At 40.1% G+C, this 24,053-nt stretch overlaps 1 protein-coding gene across 8 annotated transcripts in view; it reads left to right on the top strand.

Annotated features, from left to right (window-relative positions):
* The window catches only part of EBF1 (EBF transcription factor 1), a 354,735-nt gene that overhangs the window by 322,371 nt on the left and 8,311 nt on the right, over positions 1-24,053 (top strand). For 4 of the 8 annotated variants that reach the window (XM_075010158.1, XM_075010157.1, XM_075010156.1 and 1 more), the window contains exons 12-16: positions 15,619-15,684; positions 16,340-16,517; positions 17,801-17,980; positions 22,696-22,890; positions 23,249-23,317. In XM_075010158.1, coding sequence (XP_074866259.1) covers positions 15,619-15,684; positions 16,340-16,517; positions 17,801-17,980; positions 22,696-22,890; positions 23,249-23,316 — 687 coding nt within the window. In that variant the 3' untranslated portion in view covers position 23,317. The remainder of the gene's footprint in view (positions 1-15,618; positions 15,685-16,339; positions 16,518-17,800; positions 17,981-22,695; positions 22,891-23,248; positions 23,318-24,053) is intronic. The other 4 variants (XM_075010162.1, XM_075010161.1, XM_075010160.1 and 1 more) reach the window with 1 other exon arrangement.

Here is a 24,053-nt window from a genome sequence, read left to right as displayed (position 1 = left end):
GCACGCAGGCAAAAAGGTGCAACTCTTTTTTTAAAAAAATGATTATCACTAATGTTTCTGCTTGTCATATGTGCTTAAATTTCCCTGCACTTTGTCTAAAAACTTAGCACTGTTACCTTTTAAGAATTCCAAATTTACAAGATCTTACCAAGCTGATTTACAAACACGGCTGACAGTTTATGATGAATGATGTTGCAAAATGTTTCTTTGTCATTTCTGTATGCGAATCTATTAGGGAGCGGATTAAGAAAGGAGAGAGCCCCCTCTGAAAGAGCGTTTGAGCTAGAGAGCAGACGCATAAGTATCACTCCCATGTTTTCTCATAACTTCCTGCTTGGTGTAGTCATCCAGTAGTACACAATTGTTCTCTGTGCATTTCTTCCACCATATGGCATCCTCATTACCATACACTAAGGGTCCATATGGAGAACTTGTGAAGTGAACTGTATTCATTTTAACTGCCAGATGAGCAGCCTTTTGCTTTGCAAGCTTAGCTTAAGTCATCTGCTCTCTTTATGTTGTTATGGCAACACAGTACCAATAAAAAATTCTAATCTACTGTAAGTGTCTTGGATCACAGTATTTTAAGTGCTCACCGTAACTGTCCTCTAAGTGAGGATGCTTGTTCTCTTAGTATGACAAAGGGTTATTGTCAACTCCAGCAGGTGGCAGTAAAGAAATGGTCCCCTCCCGCCTTTTTCCCCCCTGTAAAAGTCATATAATTCCAAAACAGTATATCGCAAACATATTTGTGGGCTGATCCTCCAAATATCATTGGAAGGGTAAGATCACAGCTAACGCACCTTCCATGCTGCAAATCACACACTGAACTGTGAAATGAGGGTGGCAGCAAGTGCACTGTTAAGGTTTTGCTGAGAGAGATGGAGAGAGAGAATTAACCTGACGCACTACTTCATTGGCATTCTGAAGCCTGCATAAGCATGAAGCTGGTTTTTGCTACACCCCTGAATTACTCATTCAAACACCATGCTAATTAAGAGTATCTTAAAGTAATAGAAGTAGGCAGCAAAATCCTTAAATATAAATCATTTTCACCTCTGCAGGCCACAGGATTTGTTGCATCGCTCTCTCGCTGTCTGTATTGAAAGTGAATGTTTGCTGTTTCAGTTCATCAGTTCACATTAGCCTCATGCTGAATATTTAAACACAGAACAATTTGAACGCACCATGAAGGGAGACAGTGACTGCGCTTTCACTGGGAACAGCAAGGGCTCATCTAATAATACTTTAGTAAATCAGCCATTTAGTGGCTCAGTTGTACACTGCATTGTGCCAAATAATATTCACTTCAACTGTATGCTGGTAAAATTGAAATTCAGACCCAAGTCACGCAGCCGTCTTTTGCTCAATGGAGAGATGAAATGGAAAATCGCACCCCGCCCCCATTAGAGTAATTGTGTTTAGTGATTTATCATAAATGTAGTGGCTTAGCAATAGAAACAAGAATTGGTTGTATATGGTACAGTGTAGCATAATTGTGCTTTTATTGTTTTAGTTTCTTATGTTCGGGCTATACTGCAATTCAGAGCTTGCCATCACATCTTCAACTCAGTACTCAGGTGGTTGGAGAATGGTAAGATAGCAGGATTGAGCAGGGACCAGTCAGGCCTATAGGGGCAGCATGGTCTGGACTACCCTGGGGCAGCCCTTGGAGCTGTCATATTATAGACCAACAGGATGTCCTGGAGGAGTCCTGAGGAGGGCAACTGCTATGCTACCTATTCCTAGGATGCAGGGTACCCTTTGCTTTGCTCCATAGAAACACAGCTAGACTCGTTTAGTTCCTCTGTTTCCTGAATGCAGGGGATACAGCTGTATGCTTGCACGCCTGTCTTTTTCCCCATGCACACCGGGGCAAATCCTCACTCCCACAATAATGTTCCTTGAGTGAAACAGCAGGATTTGTTCCAGAGGTGTTATTTCCAAACACTTTGGCAGAGAAGTCAATACAAAATTGGGCCGACAGAATTAGATGGGAATGGGAACAGGCAGCATTATACTATCCTACTCATCGATACACATCCTAAAATATGTGTCCAGATTTCCAGGAACTGCCTGGGCAATTCATGTACTAAAAACTACCTCCTTGTGTTGGCCGTACCTGTAGGAATCATGTTACAGCCTTAGCTGTAAGTGGTATTCTGTGTTACTTTGGAGTAAGCAGCAAGGTTGTTGGAGGGGATTAGTAATTTAGTTCTATACTAGCTACTATTCTACAGACCTCTTGTTTGTCCTTGAGGGGGCCTTGCGTTAGTTTCTCCATCTGCATAATGGGGTGATACTTTATGTGATAGTTGTCTGTTTCAATTGCTTGAGCTCCTTGCAGGCTCTGGGCCACATATGTATTTTGTGACTTCTGAGGAAAGGTGCTTTTATAAATGTTTTCCAGTCCTCCACATGTAAGGTCCTTACCTCTTTACCTACTCAATCAGCCTGGTCTGTCATAAACAACCTACAAAAACAGCTAGACTGTGTTGAGTGCAAAGATCAAGGCTCTCTTTGATGCAGGATATGGAAACAATACCTATCTTGTGGTGGTATTGCAAAATTTCATTCTTTCTTGTGATAAGGAGCTTTGAGATCCTTGGACGGAACGTGCTTTAGAAGGGTGAAGCCTTATCAGCAAGCCAATATACAGTGGCTCAATCTCTGGAATAAAATACCACTGCATCTTTCTCAGAATGCGTGCCAGATGAGCAGCAGAGAGAGTGTCCTTTACCATCATGATGCTGTTTAGCAGTATGTGCTAGAAGCATTAGATGCCATTGTCATAACTGTTCTAAGAAATACAGGGCTTCACAATCTATACTTAACCGCTGACACCTGAAAACTCAGACATGTTGGGAAAATGAATCAGGCCTTAATGTTTCTTTTATGAGATCTCTCCTCGTAGGAAGGAGGTTTGGCACCATTTGGACATCTAGTGTAGTGATCCATCATAGTAAAGTCAGCTGTCCCAGCCAGCGTCTCAGAGGTCACTCGATCGAACCAACATCTCTTACAACTATATTATTGCTTATGGAACAGTAATTGAGGCACTATGGATAAGAATTACCTGGTCTAATAGGCAGTGAACAATTTGCTCTCAATACAATTATAAGCCAAATCATTCATTTCATAACACTTGGACTAATTTATTCGTTGACCTTTTAATACCCATAGCTCTTTGGCTGTATTAACTGCAACTCAAAAAAATCTCCTGTTCATTTTACTTTCATTGATTTTTTTTTCCCATTGAGGCAATAACAATTGTTTGAGTACAGCCTTTTCTTTCTGGTGTAAAAGTCAATCATGCAACTTATGATGATATAACTCCTCTGGACTGAAACGTCTTCAAAGTATAATAGTATAGAATCTCTTATAATCTCTGTAAACAAGGATGTGCATTTTGGCTTTGTGTTTATGAAAGGGCTGTGTTCGCATTAATATGTTGGACAGTGGACAATGGTGAAGGTACACAGGGATGTGATGTAAAGCTCTGCCACCCTTTGTAATGTTATTTGTTTCGTACGAAGAATACAGTGCTGAAGATACAGGAATTTCAGAAGTTGTTCTTTCCCTGCTATAGGACCAAGTTATAGGTCAGCTAGTTAATGGTGATATCTTCATCATTTTATCCTGATATGGTACCTTAAGAACATAAGACCAGCCAGAATGGCTACGTCTACACGTGAAGCCAACATCGAAATAGCTTATTTCGATGTAGCGACATCGAAATAGGCTATTTCGATGAGTAACGTCTACACGTCCTCCAGGGCTGGCAATGTCGATGTTCAACTTCGACGTTGGGCGGCACCACATCGAAATAGGCGCTGCGAGGGAACGTCTACACGCCAAAGTAGCACACATCGAAATAAGGGTGCCAGGCACAGCTGCAGACAGGGTCACAGGGCGGACTCAACAGCAAGCCGCTCCCTTAAAGGGCCCCTCCCAGACACAGTTGCACTAAACAACACAAGATCCACAGAGCCGACAACTGGTTGCAGACCCTGTGCCTGCAGCATGGATCCCCAGCTGCCGCAGCAGCAGCCAGAAGCCCTGGGCTAAGGGCTGCTGCCCACGGTGACCATAGAGCCCCTCAGGGGCTGGAGAGAGAGCATCTCTCAACCCCTCAGCTGATGGCCGCCATGGCGGACCCCGCTATTTCGAAGTTGCGGGACACGCAACGACTACACGGTCCCTACTTCGACGTTGAACGTCGAAGTAGGGCGCTATTCCTATCCCCTCATGGGGTTAGCGACTTCGATGTCTCGCCGCCTAACGTCGAAGTTAACTTCGAAATAGCGCCCGGCGCGTGTAGCCGTGACGGGCACTATTTCGAAGTTAGTGCCGCTACTTCGAAGTAGCGTGCACGTGTAGACACGGCTAATGAGTCAGACAAATGGCCCATTTAGCCCAGTATCCTGACTACTGATAGTGGCCAATGCTACCTTTTTTATTTCATTTGGTGACCCCTAATTCCTCTGTTAGGAGGAGTAAATAACACTTCCTTATTTACTCTCTCCATGCCGGTCATGATTTTTTTAGACCTTTGTTATATCTCGTCTTAAATGTCTCTTGTGCCAGCTGAAAAATTCCAGGCTTCTTTCTTTCTCCTCATATACTAGCAGTCCCATATTCCCTTCTTATTGCCTTTTTCTGAACCTTTTCCTTTCCAGTATATCTTTTTTGTGATGAGGCAACCCTCAAGATATGATTATACCATCGATTTAAATAGTGGCAATATGATATTCTCTGTTTTATTCCCTAGCCCTTTCCAATGATTTTCAACTTTCGGACTGCTTTTTTTGGCTTTCTACCCAGTGGACTGCCAAGCCTTTTGCAGATTGGAACTGATGAAACTTTTCGAAATTTCAGGTTTTTGATGTTTTAGTTGGAAAAACACCTTGACAATATATGACAATTTTCATTGCATTTTTGTGACTTTCATCTTTCTTGCTAAGTGCCTGAAATACTTTGATATTTGAAGAAAATATTTATTTTTTTATATATTTTGAAAAAACAGTAAACATTTTAAAACAGACCTGTGGTTTGTTGGTGGTATTTTCACAATCAACTTTGAGAAAGACTGGAAACTAGTGTTTGTTTCATTCACCACTAAAAGTGGAGCCTCATCTGGTACAAAATGTGATACTTGTTATTACATCAGAGCCTTTGAGGGAGCAATATTTTATCTAACTGAAATCTGTGGGCAGGCAGATTTTAATCCGTGAATGGTAACTATGAAACATTTAAGAACACAGTGTGAGAAGCCCCCAGATGACAACTGGCTAAAAGAACAACCTGGTTTAGAGATTAAGTGAAAGCAAATGTAAGAAACATATAAGGGAAGCCAAGGGATACAAGGAGAAAGTTAAGGACAGTAAGAAAGTGTTTTTAAAGCATACTGGAAAGAAAAAGAATCTGAAAACTAGCATTGGTTCATAATTAGATGGAAATAGTAGAACTATTAATAATGCAGAAAGATGGAAGTCTTTAATAAATATTCTCTTCTCTATTTGGGCAAAACCAGATGACACAGTTTCACCGAATAGTGTTAACACTCATTGCCTTCTAAAAGTATCCGGAGATATTAAGCAGATGCTGCTGACACTGGACATTCTTAAAGCAGCAGGCCCAGATAACTTGTATCCAAAAGGTTTAAAAAAGGAGCTCACTGGACTCTTAATGTTAATTTTCAAAAAGTCTTGGCGCACTAGGGAAGTTGGAGATAACTGGAAGCAAGCCATTCTTGTGACAATATTTAACAAGTGTGAATGGTATGACCTGAGTAATTATAGGACTGTTGGGCTAGCATCCATCCTGAACAAAATAATGGAGGAACAGATATGGGACTTGACTGTTAAAAAAATTAAACAAGGGTGATGGAATTTTTGCAAATCAGTGGGGCTTAATGCAAAAGAGATCCCATTAAATTAACTACATGATTACAAGTTTGACTGATAAAGGTAATAGTGTTGACGTAATAGACGTAGACTTCAGTAAAGCATTTGACTTGGACCTGAGTGGCGTGTTTAAGGATGTGTATGGTGGGGATAAAGTCTTTTGTTTCTAGTATGAAAGTTGAAAAATTCTTTTAACAACATAAGCTTGGAAGCCCTTCACTGAAATAGTACTGCTTGAGCTAAAGCCTCTTTATGCCATAATATACTATCAAGTCCTTTGAACACATAGTTGTAGAATATAATTGTTACACATTTGGCATTTTATGCTTCCCTAGAAATTAGCATTTGGTATCTACACCTAATCTACACTCTTTCTTTTCATTTCAATTGGCTCTGAAGTGGTCCTTCATTGTAATGAGAATGCCCCTTTCAAGAGACTTTTTTTTTAATTACACTGATGATAAAATGTAAGTGAATGTACTCATTTGTAGGGGTTACGACTGAGCAGCATTTTAACTGTAATGCTAAAGCCTATCAACATTATTCCAGTCTCTATTTCAACATTTTATGCACTCATTCTAGGCAGAACATAGCAGAATATCATTGTAGGTCAGAATCTCTGTGCTGCTTGTTTTTCAGTTTTCATTGCACCCTTAAAGCCTAACATATTCCAGTGCCTAGCTAAAAATTCTTCTTATATGAGATTTACACACACACCCCCAAACCCTTTACTGTGGGACCCAAAGAAATGGCAATTCTGCTCATCTTGATATTTCAGTCTTCTGTTATTTATTTTCATTACAACTTTTATGGGTATTCTAAATGAATTGCAGTGATACAGGCTTTTTCATCTACAGCAAATATTCACAAAGACAAATACACCAATAAAAAAATAAGATTAAATAAATGAAATAAAAGCCAATTAATATATAATTAACACTTTGACATCAGCTGAGGATCTGGCCCAGTAATACTAATTGTAATCAGAGTATCTTGTAGATTGAAATCCAGTGAAGTGGACCGTGTCAACCACTACACATCAGGTTTGACTCGAGGGCCAGCATAGTAAAGGGGATTTGAACCAGGCCTTGTGGATCAAACAGTTGTGCATGCAAGCAATAGAATATAGATTCCGGCCTATCAAACATGTTTCTGGCATACGTAAAGAAATGAATCATCTGTTTGTAGTCTACCATACACATCGCAAACTTAAAGCCTTTTTTGAAATTTTGGTCTCAAATATTTTTCATAAGTCTTTCTAATGGGATAAAAAAATTGTTTCCACCTATGTAATATGAAAATGCGTTCTCTCTCCTAATCTTACCAGTATTTGAGACTGACACTTTATAGAGGGTGTCCTTCTTTACTTCCTCACAGTAGTTTCTTTTCAGGCTAATCGGGAAAGGGAGACTATAAAAAATGCCAGAGAATCACTCAGCTTCCAATGATGGCCGTTTATTCAAGCAACAGTTCCAAATAGGATGGACATGTACCAGCTCAAGTAATATAATATCTGGATGAATGGAAATATAATAGATGGCAGCTACCAGCTAGAGGATCTAGATGGATGAAAGACTGGCCTCATAGATTAAAATCTGACATCACTAAAGAGCTCTGGATTTAGCAAGCAGAGCTGGATGTCATAAAATCATAGAGAATTGGAAAAGCACAAGAGATCAATGGGTACAGGCCCCTGCTCTTACGGCAGGAGCAAGCACCATCTAGATCATCCCTGACAGATGTTATTCTAATGTGCTCTTAAATGTCTCCAGTGATGGAGATTCCGTAATCTCCCTAGGCAATTTATTCGAATTCTTAACCACCCTGATAGTTAGGAAGTTTTTCCTAATGTCCAACCTAAACCTCCCTTGTGGCTGTTTAAGCCCATTGCTTTTTGCCCTGCCCTCGCTGCTGTGTGGAGGGAATGTACGATGCAGCAAAGCTGCTCTACAACCAAGTGTCAAATTTTGCCCACCTGGCATCTACCTTGGTGCATCTTGACGAGTACCAGGCAGCAGTAGACAGTGGCTGCAAAGCCAACAGCACCAGGACTTGGAAGGAGTTGTGCTTTGCCTGTGTGGATGGAAAGGAGTTCCGCCTGGCACAGATATGTACTTTACACACAGTAATCCATGTAGATGAACTCAAAGAGCTGATTAGATATTATCAGGATCGTGGCTACTTTGAAGAACTTGCATATGCAGCACTTCATTAAGCTAATTCTCCCCTACGGCAACTCCGAAGTGCTAAACTTCGAAGTGCCAGCTCACGTGTAGCTGCAGCTAACCCTCCAGTACTTCGAAGTGCCCAGGCTACTTTGAAGTCTCTTTACTCCTTCCAAAATTTTGAGGAGTAAAGGGACTTCGAAGTTGCCCAGGCACTTCAAAGTACCGGCGGGTTAGCTGCAGCTACATGCGAGCCAGCAGTTCGAAGTTTCACGCTTCAGAGTTGCCAAGGGGGAGAATTAGCTTAATGAAGGCTGCATATGCACCGCAGCACTTCATTAATAATCTCCCGACACCTTACTTACCATGCTCCCTTCGAAGTTGGGAGCTAGTGTAGACAAGCCCTAAGAGTTTAAGGAGATTTTTTTATTCCTTCCTCCCTTTAACAACCTTTTAGTTACTTGAAAGATGTTATCACGTCCCCTCTCAGTCTTCTCTCATTTTTTCCCCCCTAACTAAACAAACCCAGTTATTTCAGTTTTCCCTCATAGATCATGTTTCCTAAACCTTTAGTCACTTTTGTTGTTCTTCTTTGGACCCTCTCCAATTTCTCCACATCATTCTTGAAATTTGGTGCCCAGAGCTGGACACAACACTCACCTGCTGAGGTTTAATCTGCGTAGAGAAGAGCAGAAGAATTACTTTTTTTGCACAGTGTTGTTCATACCATCCACTAATCTTTGTCATCAACTGAGAATAAGGTAGAAACAGATGGGGGAGAGAAGCAGGTGTGAAGCTGCTCCAGTGGAAATCTCGCCATTATTGACTTTCATAGGAGCAGAGCAAAAGTCATAAAATGAGGAGAAGCGTTTGGGACAAGATGCAATCTTCACATGTTTGAGCAGGAGAAGCAAAGCTCCGTAGAAGGGTGAGGATGGTCTTGTGCAGAAAGACGAGAGATTCAAATGTCACCCTTTTCAAAGATCTACCAAGAATAGAATTCATACTAGCAGAGTGATATTTAGTACTCTGTTCCCCACCTCTATTCACTTGCCTCTTTTTGACTTAGACAATGAAGGCTTCATCTGCTCTTAATGATGGAGTTATGCTAATTCCTTGCCAGATACTTCAGTTGATGAGACTATACTTAGAGTATCCACACTCTCAAAAATTGCCATCTACTCAGACTACATATCCCTGACGTTCAACATCTTTGCCAGCAATGGAGCTTGTTGATCATTGTCATATGCCTGGCCAGATTTCCATGGAGCATAATGTAAATGTGTCTTAGATTAACAAAGCAAGCCACTACCCTTCTGGTATCCAAGAAGGCTGAATTAACAGGAGACATAGATAGGAGGTAAACTCATAAGGGTGAACTGAAGGACTGTCATCATTATTTTGTTTCTTCTCCTTGGCGGTAGTATGGATTGAACCTCTCTAATCTGGCACCTCAGGACCTGACCAGGGTCAAACCAGAGAATCTGCTGAACCACAGCAGGTCAATATTGTCTAGCAGCATTACCAGCAGTTCCACTGCTTAACTGGGCTCTTTGAGAACATTTAAGAGTAAATTATAGCTAAATAATAGCACAGAACATGGGAAACTTGGCCACACCCATGATAGGGGTCATCCAGCTAACTAAAATCATGCTGAATTATGGATGTTGTTAGAGAGTGCTTGATTATAGAGGTTCAACCTGTAGTTGCCACAGAGAACTGATTGATTTTTTTTCAATATTGCTATTGATTTATCACCCTTAGATTAAGAGGTATCTTCTTCATTTAATCTCGCCATTTATGGCTAGGTGTCTGCATGCATTTGGACTTAAGTGTTCATTCTTTTGGATGCCACATGCAGGCTATCTGTATCTTATTTATAGGATTGACTCATTGTGGAGCAGGCAATAAGACTAATCACCAGTGTTTTAGTGCCCTAGACTTAAGCTGTGATCCTCTGTTTGGGTGGAAGCCATTAAGACTGTCTTAGCTTAGAAGGGCCAGAAGTTTAGTCCCAGTAGCCACTGGAATTTAGCAGGGAAAGCATGATAAGATTCCCTGTTAGCTGTACCGTTTTGTTTCAGACATTCTTCTACCATTGGCTTTCCTTGTCATTGGTCCTCTGGTCCTTATTGCATCTGTGCTACGTTTGCCTCTTCAACAGGACAACTCAGTTATAGAACTTGGAAGTATATTCCTCTGATTTTGTTTTTGCTTCAGTAAGGTTTTACTTTGTGTGTGATATTGACATCTTGAGTCTGTGCCCTGCCATTTCACACCGTCGTGGTTTTGATAACTATGGTCCCATTAAATTGGCACATTCCTCGCATATTCACATGGATTAAATCTCTCTGCATTTTGAAGTCCTCGTACAAATGATTTTTTTATTTTCACATACAAATGTTGAAACAACCAGATATTGAAACGTGTACAGTATGGACCTGGAGAGATGCACTGAGTTCATGGCTCTCTGCGGAGAAGGCAGCTGATGTATGGCTTTAAGTCTTCGGTAGGTTTAGGTAGGTGACTGGCAGTGTAGAGCTGTGATGTCCTAACTGACAGTCCTGTTGGCTGTCTACCCAAACACCATTTCCTTATTACTCTGTACCTTTCTCATGCCTACACATTACTCCTCCCTTATGAACCAGAATACATATGTTAGTTATATGGAAAGAATAGATTTCTAGATACGTTTTTTTAATCCCCCAACTGGTGTCCATTTTAGACCATTGTAATAGTATCCATAGTAATCAGAATCCTGTGCTTCATCCTTTGTAAAATAGTAACCACTAATTATGTGCTCAATATTTATTGTTTTAATTTAAAATTTCAGAATGTGACTTTTCAAAGGGAGGAGGCTAACTGGAAACTTCTCTTCAGCATTTTATCTCTGTAGGTGAGTTTGTGCTGTCAGTACCCATGAAATCAGGAAGTTAGGAGACAGCGCCAGTAGGTCAGACATGAGATGAGGAAGTATGAATGACATCATTATCCATGAGTAACCTCTCCGAAGATGAATGAGCTCTCTTATATTACAAAGCTAATAGAGCATTAAGGGGTGATATGATACCTAGACAACACGTGATTTGCCAGAACAGTTTTTTTTCTTTTTTGCAAGTACGTAAATCCTTTAGCAGACTAAATAATACATTGTGTGGCAGATGAACATCCTCTTTTGTGGACAGCTCCTGCCTGCCAAAATTCATGAGCCTTTAACAAATCCCTGAAACATTCTGTAATTGATGTTTTTTAAATTTAGTATTTTTTTCAAAATCCTAAAGATACTCAAGAGTGTCCTGACGTCAGTTAAACCCACAATCCATACCAGGATAGAGGCGTGATTCATTTATTCACTGTAACATTGTAAGCAGAGGTCATCAAAAATGGTAACACATCTTCCTTCACAGTGGCACAGAATGGTCATTATGATGAAATTTGACCCCAGTGAACCATAGATGGAATATATTATTCATGCTAGAGACAAGTGGCACAGCAGATGAAACACTAGACTCCTTAATATGAGATTATAATTCAGTTGAAAGTAAGTGTCGTGGTCTTGATGAATTCCTATTGGAGAATTACTCACGTCACAAGCTGAACAAATAAAATTGTGTTCACTTTAGGGACGTTCAGCCAGAAGTGGATTTAGTTTGAATTTAACGGTCCGTGTTCCAAAAGCGCAGTCCTTCTGAAGTGATAATAAAATCCTTCCTGTGGTGATGTTGTTACAGGTCTTCCAGGCCTGAGACTCGGCGGCTGTTCACATATGCAAGCACCCATCAGTATTTTCTAGAAGAAGGATGAAAATGCTGTTGGTGCCATTAAAAACAGAACAGCCCCCACCCTAACCTGCATTTTTGTTTCGCAAATTAAAAAACCATTACTCTAGGTTTACCTCTTTCCTACATAGAAACTATATTTGGGGGGAGGGGTCAAAAGTAGAAGTTTAGATCGCACAGCCACCTGCTGTGCTTGTTTCCAGACTCAGTAAGCTTCAGCACTAATGTACTTTTTTTCCAATTTGGTCGTTTATTACTTCTCTGAAAACAATATTATGTATATTTCAAAGAAAAGGCAAGATTCTTTTCCTGGCACAGGCTAATTCCCATGTACTCATTTACTCTAAACCAAAAAGTGGAGAGACTTTTAGAATAAAGAGAAAAGTAGATCTTTCCTTACAAATGCCTCCATAAATTAGATATTATCTTTAGTCATACTCTGTCTCTCAAGAAATATTTTCACTTGCATATTCAAATAGAAGGCCCTTTATACAATGCCCACTTACAGCATGAAAATCTAGGTTCCAGCATGAGAGCAAAGAAGAATTTCAGTGAACAAAATAATATACAGGACATCAACTCTTGACCTTATGGGATTTTATTTTGTAGTGTGCTGGTCTCACTCATTTTTCAATAAAAAAAAATCTGTCTCCGTTGCAGCGGTAAGTTGATTTTTGAAAGACATAGATCTTTTACATTAGCTGTCCTTTTTATAATACCTTTTACAAATTTAATCAATACATTTTAATATTCTATATACTTTAAGTGCAACGTACAATAAATATTGTAGCTTCATCTTAAACATGCTTTAGCCTTTAAATTGTTGGAACTGCAGTGCCCTTTCAATCTACTTACATAATGTCATAAAATATACATTTCAAGGTAAATGAAGTCAGCTACTTCAATTTAGTCCCTCAAACTGGTAGTAAATGAGAGGTTAACACTATGGTGCCAAACCCATTATTGAGTAAATTTAGCACCTTGGACAGCTCTGTAAAATCTTTATTGCTTTCCTGACCTGCTCGTCATGTTCTGTCTGTGTGTTCGGTGGCTCTCAGCTCTGATTGAAAGGCAATATATTAGATCCTGAACACAAACATGCTCGGGGGCTGGTTCACTGTGAGCGTAATGACATGGAGGTGAGAACAATTTTCTGGTCACTGCAATCCAAGCACCTTGCAAGGTCTGTTATTCTCACTTCGGGACAACTGGAGGGGGCTGCTTTCTAGTTGAAATAATCACTCTAGCACCTTTGGTAATTTAAGCAGGCCTGAAAAAGTTTTAAATTGCATATGAAACAAAAAACAAGTTAATATCTTAAAATAGAGTAGCATTTTACTGTGAATGTTTTTAAGGCAAGTTTGTTGCGACGGTTAGCCCTGGAGTGGAAGATACTGCTACCTGACAAAGGAGCTTTTGTGTAACATCGGCCTTGTGTAATCTGAAAATGTCACATACAAGGAAAGGCTTTTATTGTGTGAAAATGTTGTTTAAAAAAGCATGAAGCTCAAATTTACAGAATCTGGAAACTCTGTAAAAATAACCTGGGATGAGACGGGAATGTTTAGTGCCATTTATCAAATGTACTTCAATAAGTGATGACGAAAATCAATTTTGTTTCCATGCGGTATGATCTGGCATCAAATAACTTTCAGTTCCTTAATCAGGGTAACACATTGGATATTACATGATGCAGCAGTAAGATCTCACGTTTTGAGCTTTGCTCTGGCTTGGTTTTTTCATTCTCTGCTCAGCCTCAGTCCAAAGAATTTTTAGCTCAGTAATACATATGTGACCGTGATGAGTAGTAGGAGAGAGTCGCTAATTTTGAATAATTTGACTTCATGACACATTAGGTTGAAAACATTATTCAAGCAGTCAGCAGGCTCTATATTGTGTCCTGATTTTGAATTAGTCCGTATGGAACCAATGTCTTTCCTTAAACCCATGTTTATAAAGTCAAATGCTTGCACAATATTCTTCAGACTTAAAAATAAATTTAGTGATGGTTGGAAGAGACAAAATGTGAGAAGACAATCTTTAATTCGAACCTTTAATGTAAGGCAGATAAGGGTGGGCATTTTTTTGGTAGCTTAGTTAAAACAACAGGAATTAATTCTCTCTGGGTACTACATGCGCTCGCTCTCTCTCTCTCTCTCAACTATTGAATTATTAACTCCCATGGTCAAACAACACAAACAAAACTAAGGCTGTAGCTGCCTGTTTGAAAACTGTTTCAAATATCTTGATTCAAAAATCCATCAATTATATAATGCACTTTGCTTCATATGTGAAAAATAATTGAAGTATATGCTTTAGAAAAGGGTTGTGTAGCAACTTAAGGCAAGCTTAAATGTTTACCGGGAGTTCAAAAAAGCTCCCTCTCATTTTTGAATTTAGGACATTATATATGTCATAAGTAGTTACTGCAGTATGACAACTGTTTTATCTTATATTATCGAGAATTTAAAATTGAAAAATGCTAATATGCATCTAAAAGCTTGTCATTTGAAGAGTTATTCGAGGATTTTTGAAGAGGTTATGGTGACAGCAAAATGAATGCAATTATATCTCTATTTTCTGATCAGAATGTACAATATATTCTACATTACTGCTCCTTTTTGGTATAAAATATAGCTATTGTATAAAATATTTTAAGTTAAACTTTTTTAACTTTACACAAAAGTATAAAAAAACCCTAAGAATTGGTGCTACATCTTTATTTGTAAACCTCCTCCAGAGGTTTGGATGCAGCTACATGTTTCTGTATTAGATAAACACTCAGTTATGAGGAAAAGAAGGAAGATTTTTATTTAAGAGCATCAGTCCAGGTAGGTTTTTATCAGACCAGGGTGCTCTGCTGGATATTTTGATGTCCTATAGAGGAAGATTTCTTATGGTCTAAATATTGCAGATGCAGTTAAAATTTTATGTTGGGATTGTTAGCCTGACTTCTTGCATGCTTCAAAATATAAACAAAGGTGACATGACATTACCCAGATGTCAGTATAAAATACTAGAGAAAACACCAGAGCTTGAGAAAGAAGCAAGAGTTCTTCCTAATACAAATAATCGTGGAGAACCACAAAAAGGATAAGCAAATGAGCAGACAGAGAAAGCGACAAACAAGGAAATTAAAGTTAGAGAGATGCCCAAAATTCAGAACCAGCTCTTGGATTTTTTTTTAAATTACCCTTCCTCATAGGCAATTCTGCCAGGACTCTCTTCTGAATCCTACAGTCTCTCCATAAAATTGTTGTGCAGCCTTTGCACATGATTATGTCTCCAGCCCATGATACAATGATACAACCCAGAGATGTTGAATATTACATTATCCGTCACACTGGACTGATTGGATAGCCTTTGACTGTCTGATAAGGTCACAATTCCTGTGATATGCAATTAAGAACAAAACAAACACATCCAAGGAATGCATACTATGTTCTGAATGACATTGATCATAGTAATCTAGTAAATGACCTCAGGATTGTGTTCTGCAATAAACCTACCAGTGGTTTATAGTGCAGATGGCAGAGACAATAGAGTGATGTATTTTATTTTGCAGCATCAATGGCTTTCACCCTTTTGACTTGATTAAGCATGTGTGTTCATAGGATGAACTAGTGATGTTTGCTGAGAGTTGTTGCTTTTAAAATCTACCTGGTTGGAAAAAAAAAACCCAACAATAAGAAAAAGACTCTAACTAGCCTCTTTTCCTTCATTGACTTTATTAAATTCAAAGGAGCACATCTGTTTTTATACCGACAGGAGGTGATACTGAAGAGGGCTGCTGATTTAGTGGAAGCACTCTATGGTATGCCACATAATAACCAGGTAAATGTATTCCACTTGAACAATTTTAAAACCTGAATAAGCTTTCATCTGGGAGAGATGGATAAGGGTATAAACAGGTTAACAAAGGAGAAAAAGAAGCTAAATGTTTGAGAGACCATAACATTTGGATGGTTCGGTATTTTGAGTTGAGGGTGTTGGGCAGAGTCCACTGTGTGAATTTATTGCACATGAAAGTAGCTGGCTTTCTCAGCCATGAAGAATTTTATATCTGGTTGGCAGAAAATGTATAACGTGGAGAGCAGCACTGTAAGATTCGAGCCCTGCCATTGTAGTTCTCAAATTCCTGACCTCTGAGAAATGACCCCTTAGAAATGAGCATCTAGGCTCTGTCCTCATTCACTCTTTGGCCTTTGTAAGAATAAAAGTGCCATTATCTTTATGTGCCAGTTGTTTTTGTCCACTGGGAAGTAGGTGTGGACCCAAACTTCAACTCCTTCCCAGAGAGTCCGTATGTATCACCAGATGACTAGTCATTAACTCTCTGGGTGGAGTGAACCCACTGATTTAGCAACAAACCACCCAGTCTGAGCCTGTGAGGCATTCACTGTCTAGTACGTTTAACATAACACAGTTTCTTGCAGTGGTTGGCTGATAACTTGACAATCGTTCTTATTTGCTCCTTTCCCCTCTGCAGGAAATAATTCTGAAAAGAGCCGCAGATATTGCAGAAGCCCTCTACAGCGTTCCGCGCAACCACAACCAGCTCCCTGCACTTGCTAATACATCCGTCCATGCAGGAATGATGGGTGTGAATTCCTTTAGTGGTCAGCTCGCGGTCAACGTCTCGGAAGCCTCGCAGGCCACCAATCAGGGTCAGAGAAAGAAATGCCTTCTTCTTTTCATGTGCTCCATGCCGACAAATGGCAGAGGATCAGGCACTAAGGATATAGCTCAGTCAAGGACTTGTTATTCAAAGTTTAATAACGTGCAAGGAGCATGCTTACTTAATGATCCTCATGCATATTCCAGGCATGATTCAAGATTCACGTGTGATTTTGTCAAGGGGTAATATATTGCATAATGACTTAGCCCCCCAATTCAGGAAAACACGTAAGAACATGCTTATGCGCTTTTCTGGCAAGGGATGATTTCCTGAATTGGAGCCTTAAAACGTGTTTCATTACAGTAAAAGAATATGGCTTCTGTATTAGCAAGAAGCCCACTTTGGGGACTATTTTTAAAACTGTGATCGCATTTTCAACCTAAAAAAATTAGGCAAGCTTTTCAAAGGCATTTTCTGGACATTTCCCTCCTTCCACTCCCATCTTTCAATTGGCTGTCGAACAAAGAGAATTGTGTTCAGAATTTAAAAATGTTGTCAAATTTTGTCAAATTCAAAAACGAGGGGTTTTTGTGCAAATATTTTCACACTTCCATCTCCCCCTTTTTTGACTGTCTCTCCCAGTATGAAGGCTAAAATGTATTTTGGTGGTAACGCAGTCAAAAGGGGTGTTCCCCTGGATGGCTGAAAGACTAGATTACACTACCTGCTTATATATGTATACCTTCAGAATGCCACAAACATTCTTCCAGGGCACCATGGGAGAGGTAGCAACATTTGGGTTTTATCTCTCAGAAGTGGAAATGTATTTTGTTTCTTACAAAAGAGTTGGGCCTGAAAACAAATCCTCACATCCAGACATTGATTCCACCAATGCTGTTGCCGGGAATTCTGTGGAAATTCAGAGTTGGATCTGGGTTTAATCTTTGCAGCTAGTTTCTACTTCTACCCTGAATCTGGATATCTTAAAAGTAGCTACTGATTTTGGTTGGCTTCATTTCTGAAAACCCAACTTGAGCTGCTTTTTAAAGGGGTTTGAATGTTTGGAAGGCAGCACCCAGAACATTCAGAAAATTAGTCCTTTTATCTCATTTCAGATTGGGCACCCAAAGTCACTGCTCCATTTTGAAAATAGGGGCAAAACATATAAATTAAGTCTTCTGATCTCCTACCAAAAAATCTTGAAGAAGAAGCCTGATGTATTTTCCTGTAGCTTCTGCTAGTTGTCTTAGGTTTACAGATTTTGTATGTGGGTGGTGATGTTTAGAAATACTTGTCTTTAACCTTTTCTCCCTCTCCAAAAAAAAAAAAAAGGTTTTACTCGCAACTCAAGCAGTGTGTCCCCTCATGGGTATGTGCCAAGCACCACCCCTCAGCAGACAAACTACAACTCCGTCACAACTAGCATGAACGGCTATGGGAATGCTGGAATGTCCAACTTAGGTGGGTCCCCAACTTTCCTGAATGGATCTGCTGCCAATTCTCCCTATGCCAGTGAGTATTATGTGAAAATTCCACCTGTTCCACTTTTACTTTAGTTAAGGAAATTGCAGGTCTTCTGTGCAGTGCAATATTTACTTGCTCATCTGTCCTCTCTAAGTCACTTTTAAAAAGCTTTAGGTGCAGCTGTCCATTTGTTGCTTTACTTTATTATTCTTATTTGGGAATAGCACAAGGGATTGGAAAGGAATAATATCTCCCAGGACAGTATCAAAACTTTCTTTGCATGCTGTAAACAAGCACTCATCACCTTACACACTGCTAATTCTAGAAAATAGGGATCACACAAATGACTTCACATCTGTTGGATTTTTGTCAAAACTGGTAGCATCAATGCTGAGCTTGTTCTTGCGGGGGTGGAGGGAGTTGGAGGATATTTGTAAATGGAACCTAATTTGTTCCAACGATAAGGTATCAAAATCAGAAAAGTCCGGTAATTTTGGCAAGGGTTGGCACTTCTTGTGAACATGTTGTCATGATTTTTGCAAGGCCTCTGTGCAAATAATATGCTAACACCACTCTGAGCAATTATTATCACTGGGTCACATCTTGAGGCCCTAATTCACTGTGTGTTGTTGCTTGGTATTATATGGGTTTCATTTTGTGTTTGTCCTTATGTGGGACCAAGTAAAACATGAGTCAGAGTCTCAGATTTCAGCTTATTTTTATTAAGCGTTTACAGAGTGCCGCAAAGACAAGGAATATGGAAAAGCAAGTGCTTCTTGTTCTATAGGACCTACATTCTGAAGTTCCAACCCTGCAAATGCTTATGCACAGGATTGACTTTAGGCCCACCGACTTTAAAAGAGCTACTCAAGTCTGTGGTGTTCAGCATTTTGGCAAGTAAAAGCAATTTTGCAAACACAACTACTCATGTGCATAAGAGTTTGCAGGATCAGAGCCTATTAGTCTGATCCCACAAAAACCATTTGCACACAACACTAATGGGAGCTATCCATTTCTTCCAGCCTTACACATGTATGCTAGTACACAACGCTGTCAATAATTCTGTTGTCAGCAGGGGAAACTCACTGAAAGAACTGGTCTTTAAGGGTTAGTTACATGAAAGAGATTTTTATGGACTCAAACTCTAACATGTTCCATGTATGTAGGATGCTAAATAGGTCAAGATGTATACTTTTGAAGCTATTTGATATTTAAAAGAACAGTTGAGTATATTGAACTGCATGCAGCAAGTCCAGAATTGAATGGAAACTAATAACAATTCATTCTGAAAAATAATGACCTTGGCTTCTTAGCTCCCTGATATTTAGGAAAAAATTGTTCACCCACAGATCCAACACTTTTAACCAGTACCCTGATACCCAACACCCAATCAGTATTATTTTTGTATTCTGATAATGCACTAATCTTTAGTGTTACATGTTCATACCTGTTAACAAGGATTTCCTAGAACAGAATCTATATATTTTGAATTCCTAATGCGAAGTGATTATAAAGGCATCTTTTGGAAGCAGGTGCCTGGGACCCATTAAAATATTTGTGCAATTTAATATTATATATTTCTGAACAAAGCCATCTTTGGAGTAATGCTTCACTTTTCAGTCCTGATTGTTTGCTTTATTCTGGTTTTCTTTTTGGAGGTTTTTGTGGTAGATCTGCCATTCTGTTAATACCTAATCCATTCAATCAGAAAATGTTTCAATCATGACCTGAAAATTAAAAGGTGTCATTCTTAATTAAATCAATAAACTAATTGCTGTATAGTATCAATTCAATTTAGGTGCTTTGATTGTTCTTCCTTAACAAGTGCTTGCAGACACAAAGTGACTTCAGACTAGATTGTATCTGTCAGACTGTAAAACTTTGAACATTTAATTTCCATTAATTGATTTCCTCAGCGTTTCACAAATATGATATCCAATTCTAATGCAGGGACTCGGATGGCATGATTTTTATCTGCATAAATGCAAATAAAATAATAATCCAAAGCCCAACAACTTAATTAATTTTTCTTCCTATAATATTTAATTAGTTCTAAACCAGATGAAAAATAAGAGTAAGGGATCCCACTGGTAGCTGATGCCTTGGTGCTTTGGTTCAAGGCTGGAGTCCAGTAATACTCTATTAACTGGAATGGTTTGGATGCATTTTATAAAAACAAATGCCCTCAAAACCTATATGACATATCCATGACTTAAAGATATTAACTGCATTATACAGTAAACCATCAGGAATCCAAGTACGCAGCCATTTAAAAAATCAAACTTCCTTTATGGCAACTTCTCAATTTAAGCGGCAAGTGTTTAGAAATCAGACACATAGGCAAGTGTTGTCTTCATTTTAAAAAAAATTATAAACTTGTTTATAAAACCAGAATATATGTTTATTTAATACCATAAGTGGGGCAAGATGTTCAGCAGATATGAATGAGTTGGACACTTAAAGGCAATGAAGCTACTTTGATTTATACCAGCTGAGCACCTGGACCATGTTTCTGAACAAAAATGTAGCATTCTGGACCTCAGATCTGCCAGGAGCTTTCCTTGACTTTACTATCATAAAAACAAGTCCTTCTTGTTGATATTCTAAATACCACCCAGTGTATGATGTGTTAATCTAACACTTCACCTTAAATCATCCCACTTTTCCATTAGTCACCCCAAACTACCCACACATTGGCCAGATGAAACATAGGAATAGTGTTTGTGATACTCCATGTTCCACTGATGGCCACCAGAGGAGTCCAGTGAGGTCTGTAAAATGAGAAAGCTTCCCAAAGCTGATTGGCACTTTGAAGCTAGAGAACAGCCTAATTTCACCCTTTATAAACATGAAAGCATCATCAGAGCACCATGGTTCATCTCAAGCTAGGCTAAGTGGAATTCACTTATTTGAAAGGCAAAGAAGGTATACTTGGGAGGCAGGATTTACAGAGGTGATGCCCACAATGAGAACATTGTATTATGCAATTATTGCCATGTCTCAGATAGAATCAGATAGAACTGAGAAAGGTTCAGAGAAGGCTAAGAAAGGTGTACAAGCATATGGAACTGCTTTCCTAGCAGATACTAAAAGGATTAGGGCCCATTAGCTCAGAAGAGAAACATCTTGGAGGGGTGTAAAACAGAGGTTCATAAAAATCATGAATAGTGTGGACAAAATGAATAAAGAAGTGCTATTTACTCTTCCCCAGAAAACCTCAGGGTCACCTGACAGAAATAAATAGGCAGCAGGTTTAATAGAAAGAGTCTTTTCACACAGTACACAACTAAACTAGGGAATTCATTGCCTTAGGATGGTTTGGTGGCCAAAAGAGGATATAGATTCAAAAAAGAATTGGATAAGTCCATGAAGGATAGGTCCATCAATGCCTGTTAGCCAAGATGGTCAGGATACAGACCCATCATGTTTGGGACAATCCTAAACCCATGACTGCTAGAAACTAGGAATAGAAGACAGGGCAGCTCACTCCCTAATTGCCTTGTTCTGTACGCTCCCCTGAAGCTCTGGTAGGTGACATTGTTGGAGAAAAACGGCTAGGTAAGAAGGACAATGAGTCTGACCCAGTACAGGCACTTCTATATTTTTATGTACCAAGATTCAGAAAAAGTAAAGGTCAATAGATGAAGCTGCCACAACAGACATCTTGAGGTTTCAACAGCCTCCGTTCTGTCTATAGTTGGAATCACTTCTGCCATTACCACTACTGACCAAGGGGATAACTCAAAAGCCAGGAGATTTATTTAACTCTCCAGCCTCTTGTTAGCTCTTTTTCAGCCCTGACCCATCCAGTGGGAATGAATGAAAAAAACCCAGTCACTGCTGCTGCTCATCTGAATCTTGTCAAATAGGTCACTCTTGTGACATGAGCGCTGACCATCTTTAGGCTGTTCCAGACCCCTTTAGACACACTGCCTGAGATGCTCGTATCCCAGTCCGGTGGAAAGGCTTGGACTTTCCAAATAAGACCCCCAGATCCAAATTTGCATTTGAAACACACTGCTCTCCCTTCAGCAGTTGAACTGGCATGAGCTGACATACTAGCAGTGACTGGAACCAAAATGTAGGAATTACTTAAACATAATAATAAAGTAATGTGTTGGATAGAAAGGAGAAGTCAATCACATCGACAAGAATGATAATGGAGAACATATGAACAGCCACACTGGGTCAGAGCGAAGGTCCATCTAGCCTAGGATCCTGTCTTCCCAGCAGTGGCCAATGGCAGGTGCTTCAGACCACAGGTGAACAGAACAGGTAATCACCAAGTGAGCCCTCTCCTGTCACCTATTCCCAGCTTCTGACAAACAGAAGCAAAGGACACCCTTCCCTCCTATCCTCGCTAACAAGGATTCGTGGACCTATCCTCCTTGAATGTATCTAGGGTTTTTTTCAACTCAGTTTTAGTCTTGACAACATCCTCTAGCAAAGAGTCCCACAGTTTGACTCGGTTTTGTAAAGAAATGCTTCCTTTGGTTCTAAATGATGCCTATTAAGATTCACGACCAAGCGGTAGGTAGGGAAGCCTGTGAGATTTTCAGTGGTGAGGTTCAAATGCTATGGGCCAGCTTTTCATAAGTGCTGAGCACGAGACACTAACTAAAGTCAAAAGGAGATGTGGATGGTCCCAGGGCTTTTTGAAATCCAGATGTGTGCATCCGGGAGTCAGGAAGCTTTTCTTTCTAGTGCCTGCTTTTGAATTTATAGTAAGAAATGCTTGGTTTTGGGGTTTTTTTCCCCTCTAGTTGTGCCATCGAGTCCAACAATGGCCTCCTCCACTAGCCTCCCATCCAACTGTAGCAGTTCCTCTGGGATTTTCTCCTTCTCACCAGCCAACATGGTCTCTGCGGTGAAACAGAAGAGCGCATTTGCCCCTGTCGTGAGACCGCAAACTTCCCCACCTCCCACCTGCACCAGCACCAACGGCAATAGCCTGCAAGGTAGGTCAGATCAGCATGAGGAGGAAGGTGGCTCCTCTTGAAGCCATGAGGTTGCGGTGCTGCATTAGGCACAGCATGGCATTTAATGAGGTATTGGCAGAGGGGATGGAGCTTGATGGGGTCTCTGGCCTATAATTTAATTCTAAAAAGAGTAACTGGAATCCATCCCCTGCCCCCTGTGCCTAGCAGGTGACTGGGAGCACAGCCTTCCTCTAACTCTACCAATCCTGCTGAATTTAGGTGCTGTGTTTTTAAAAGCACCAATCTGGTATTTTGATACATAAGAGAACTATTGCTGCTTACTAATACCGTCCTTTTTTTCTTTCCTTTCTTATTCCCTCTTGTCGTCCATTATCAGACCCGTCTTTTGTGGACTCTAGCAAGTACTCCACTGCAGGGTCTCTCCAGGGGCTGGCCTTCTCCTGAAGTACGTCACTCAAACTTCCCTTCCTTTTCCCCCCTCCCTTTTTGTCCTCGTATTCTTGTGCAGAAATCCTACCAACTCCACAAGAGCGGTAGGGCTTGACAGCACACAGGCAGCTGCAAAGCTCGGTGCATGTGTTTGCCTTTCATAAGTATGAGGCCAATTCCTAACTCAAAGCAGCATTTCCCAACATATTGCAGATCCTAGAGATTAACGGACTGCACGTAAAGCAATTAATCTCCTAAATGATGCAGCATCCCTTTGAAAGCCTCATCAGCCATTGTATTACCTCCCTAGTACTACCTCCCTAGTCCTCTAATTCAAAGATATACTAATGTGGTTATGAAAGTACAATCAGGCGTTCATGCAGGCAGAGGGAAAGGGGGATTGAACTACAGCGAGGGTTGGGGATGCTGCAGGAAAGACAGCTGCCCATTGCACTGTTTGGCGTGGCCTACTGTACCCTGTGGTACCTAACCCTCCCTTACAATTACTGCACGCCGCGTTAGCATGCTGAGTCATGTACGTTTTCATGTTCACTTAGACCCAGGGGTTTTCATAAGCAGATGCAGCCAACTGTCTTCAGCTGTGCCAGAGGTAGAAAAGCTTTGTGATGCATGCTGTACTGTGTCCAGACGTGAGGTCTATTTTCCTTTCTTCATGACTGTCCAACTCCTATAAAGCTCACCGAGTGGAGAATAAGCCCTTTAATCACTAAACCCATTTCACGAAAGGCTTG

This window comes from Carettochelys insculpta, chromosome 15, assembly GCF_033958435.1.
Source record: "Carettochelys insculpta isolate YL-2023 chromosome 15, ASM3395843v1, whole genome shotgun sequence".
Taxonomy (NCBI): domain Eukaryota; kingdom Metazoa; phylum Chordata; order Testudines; family Carettochelyidae; genus Carettochelys; species Carettochelys insculpta.
This window is presented reverse-complemented; position numbering and strand designations above follow the sequence as displayed.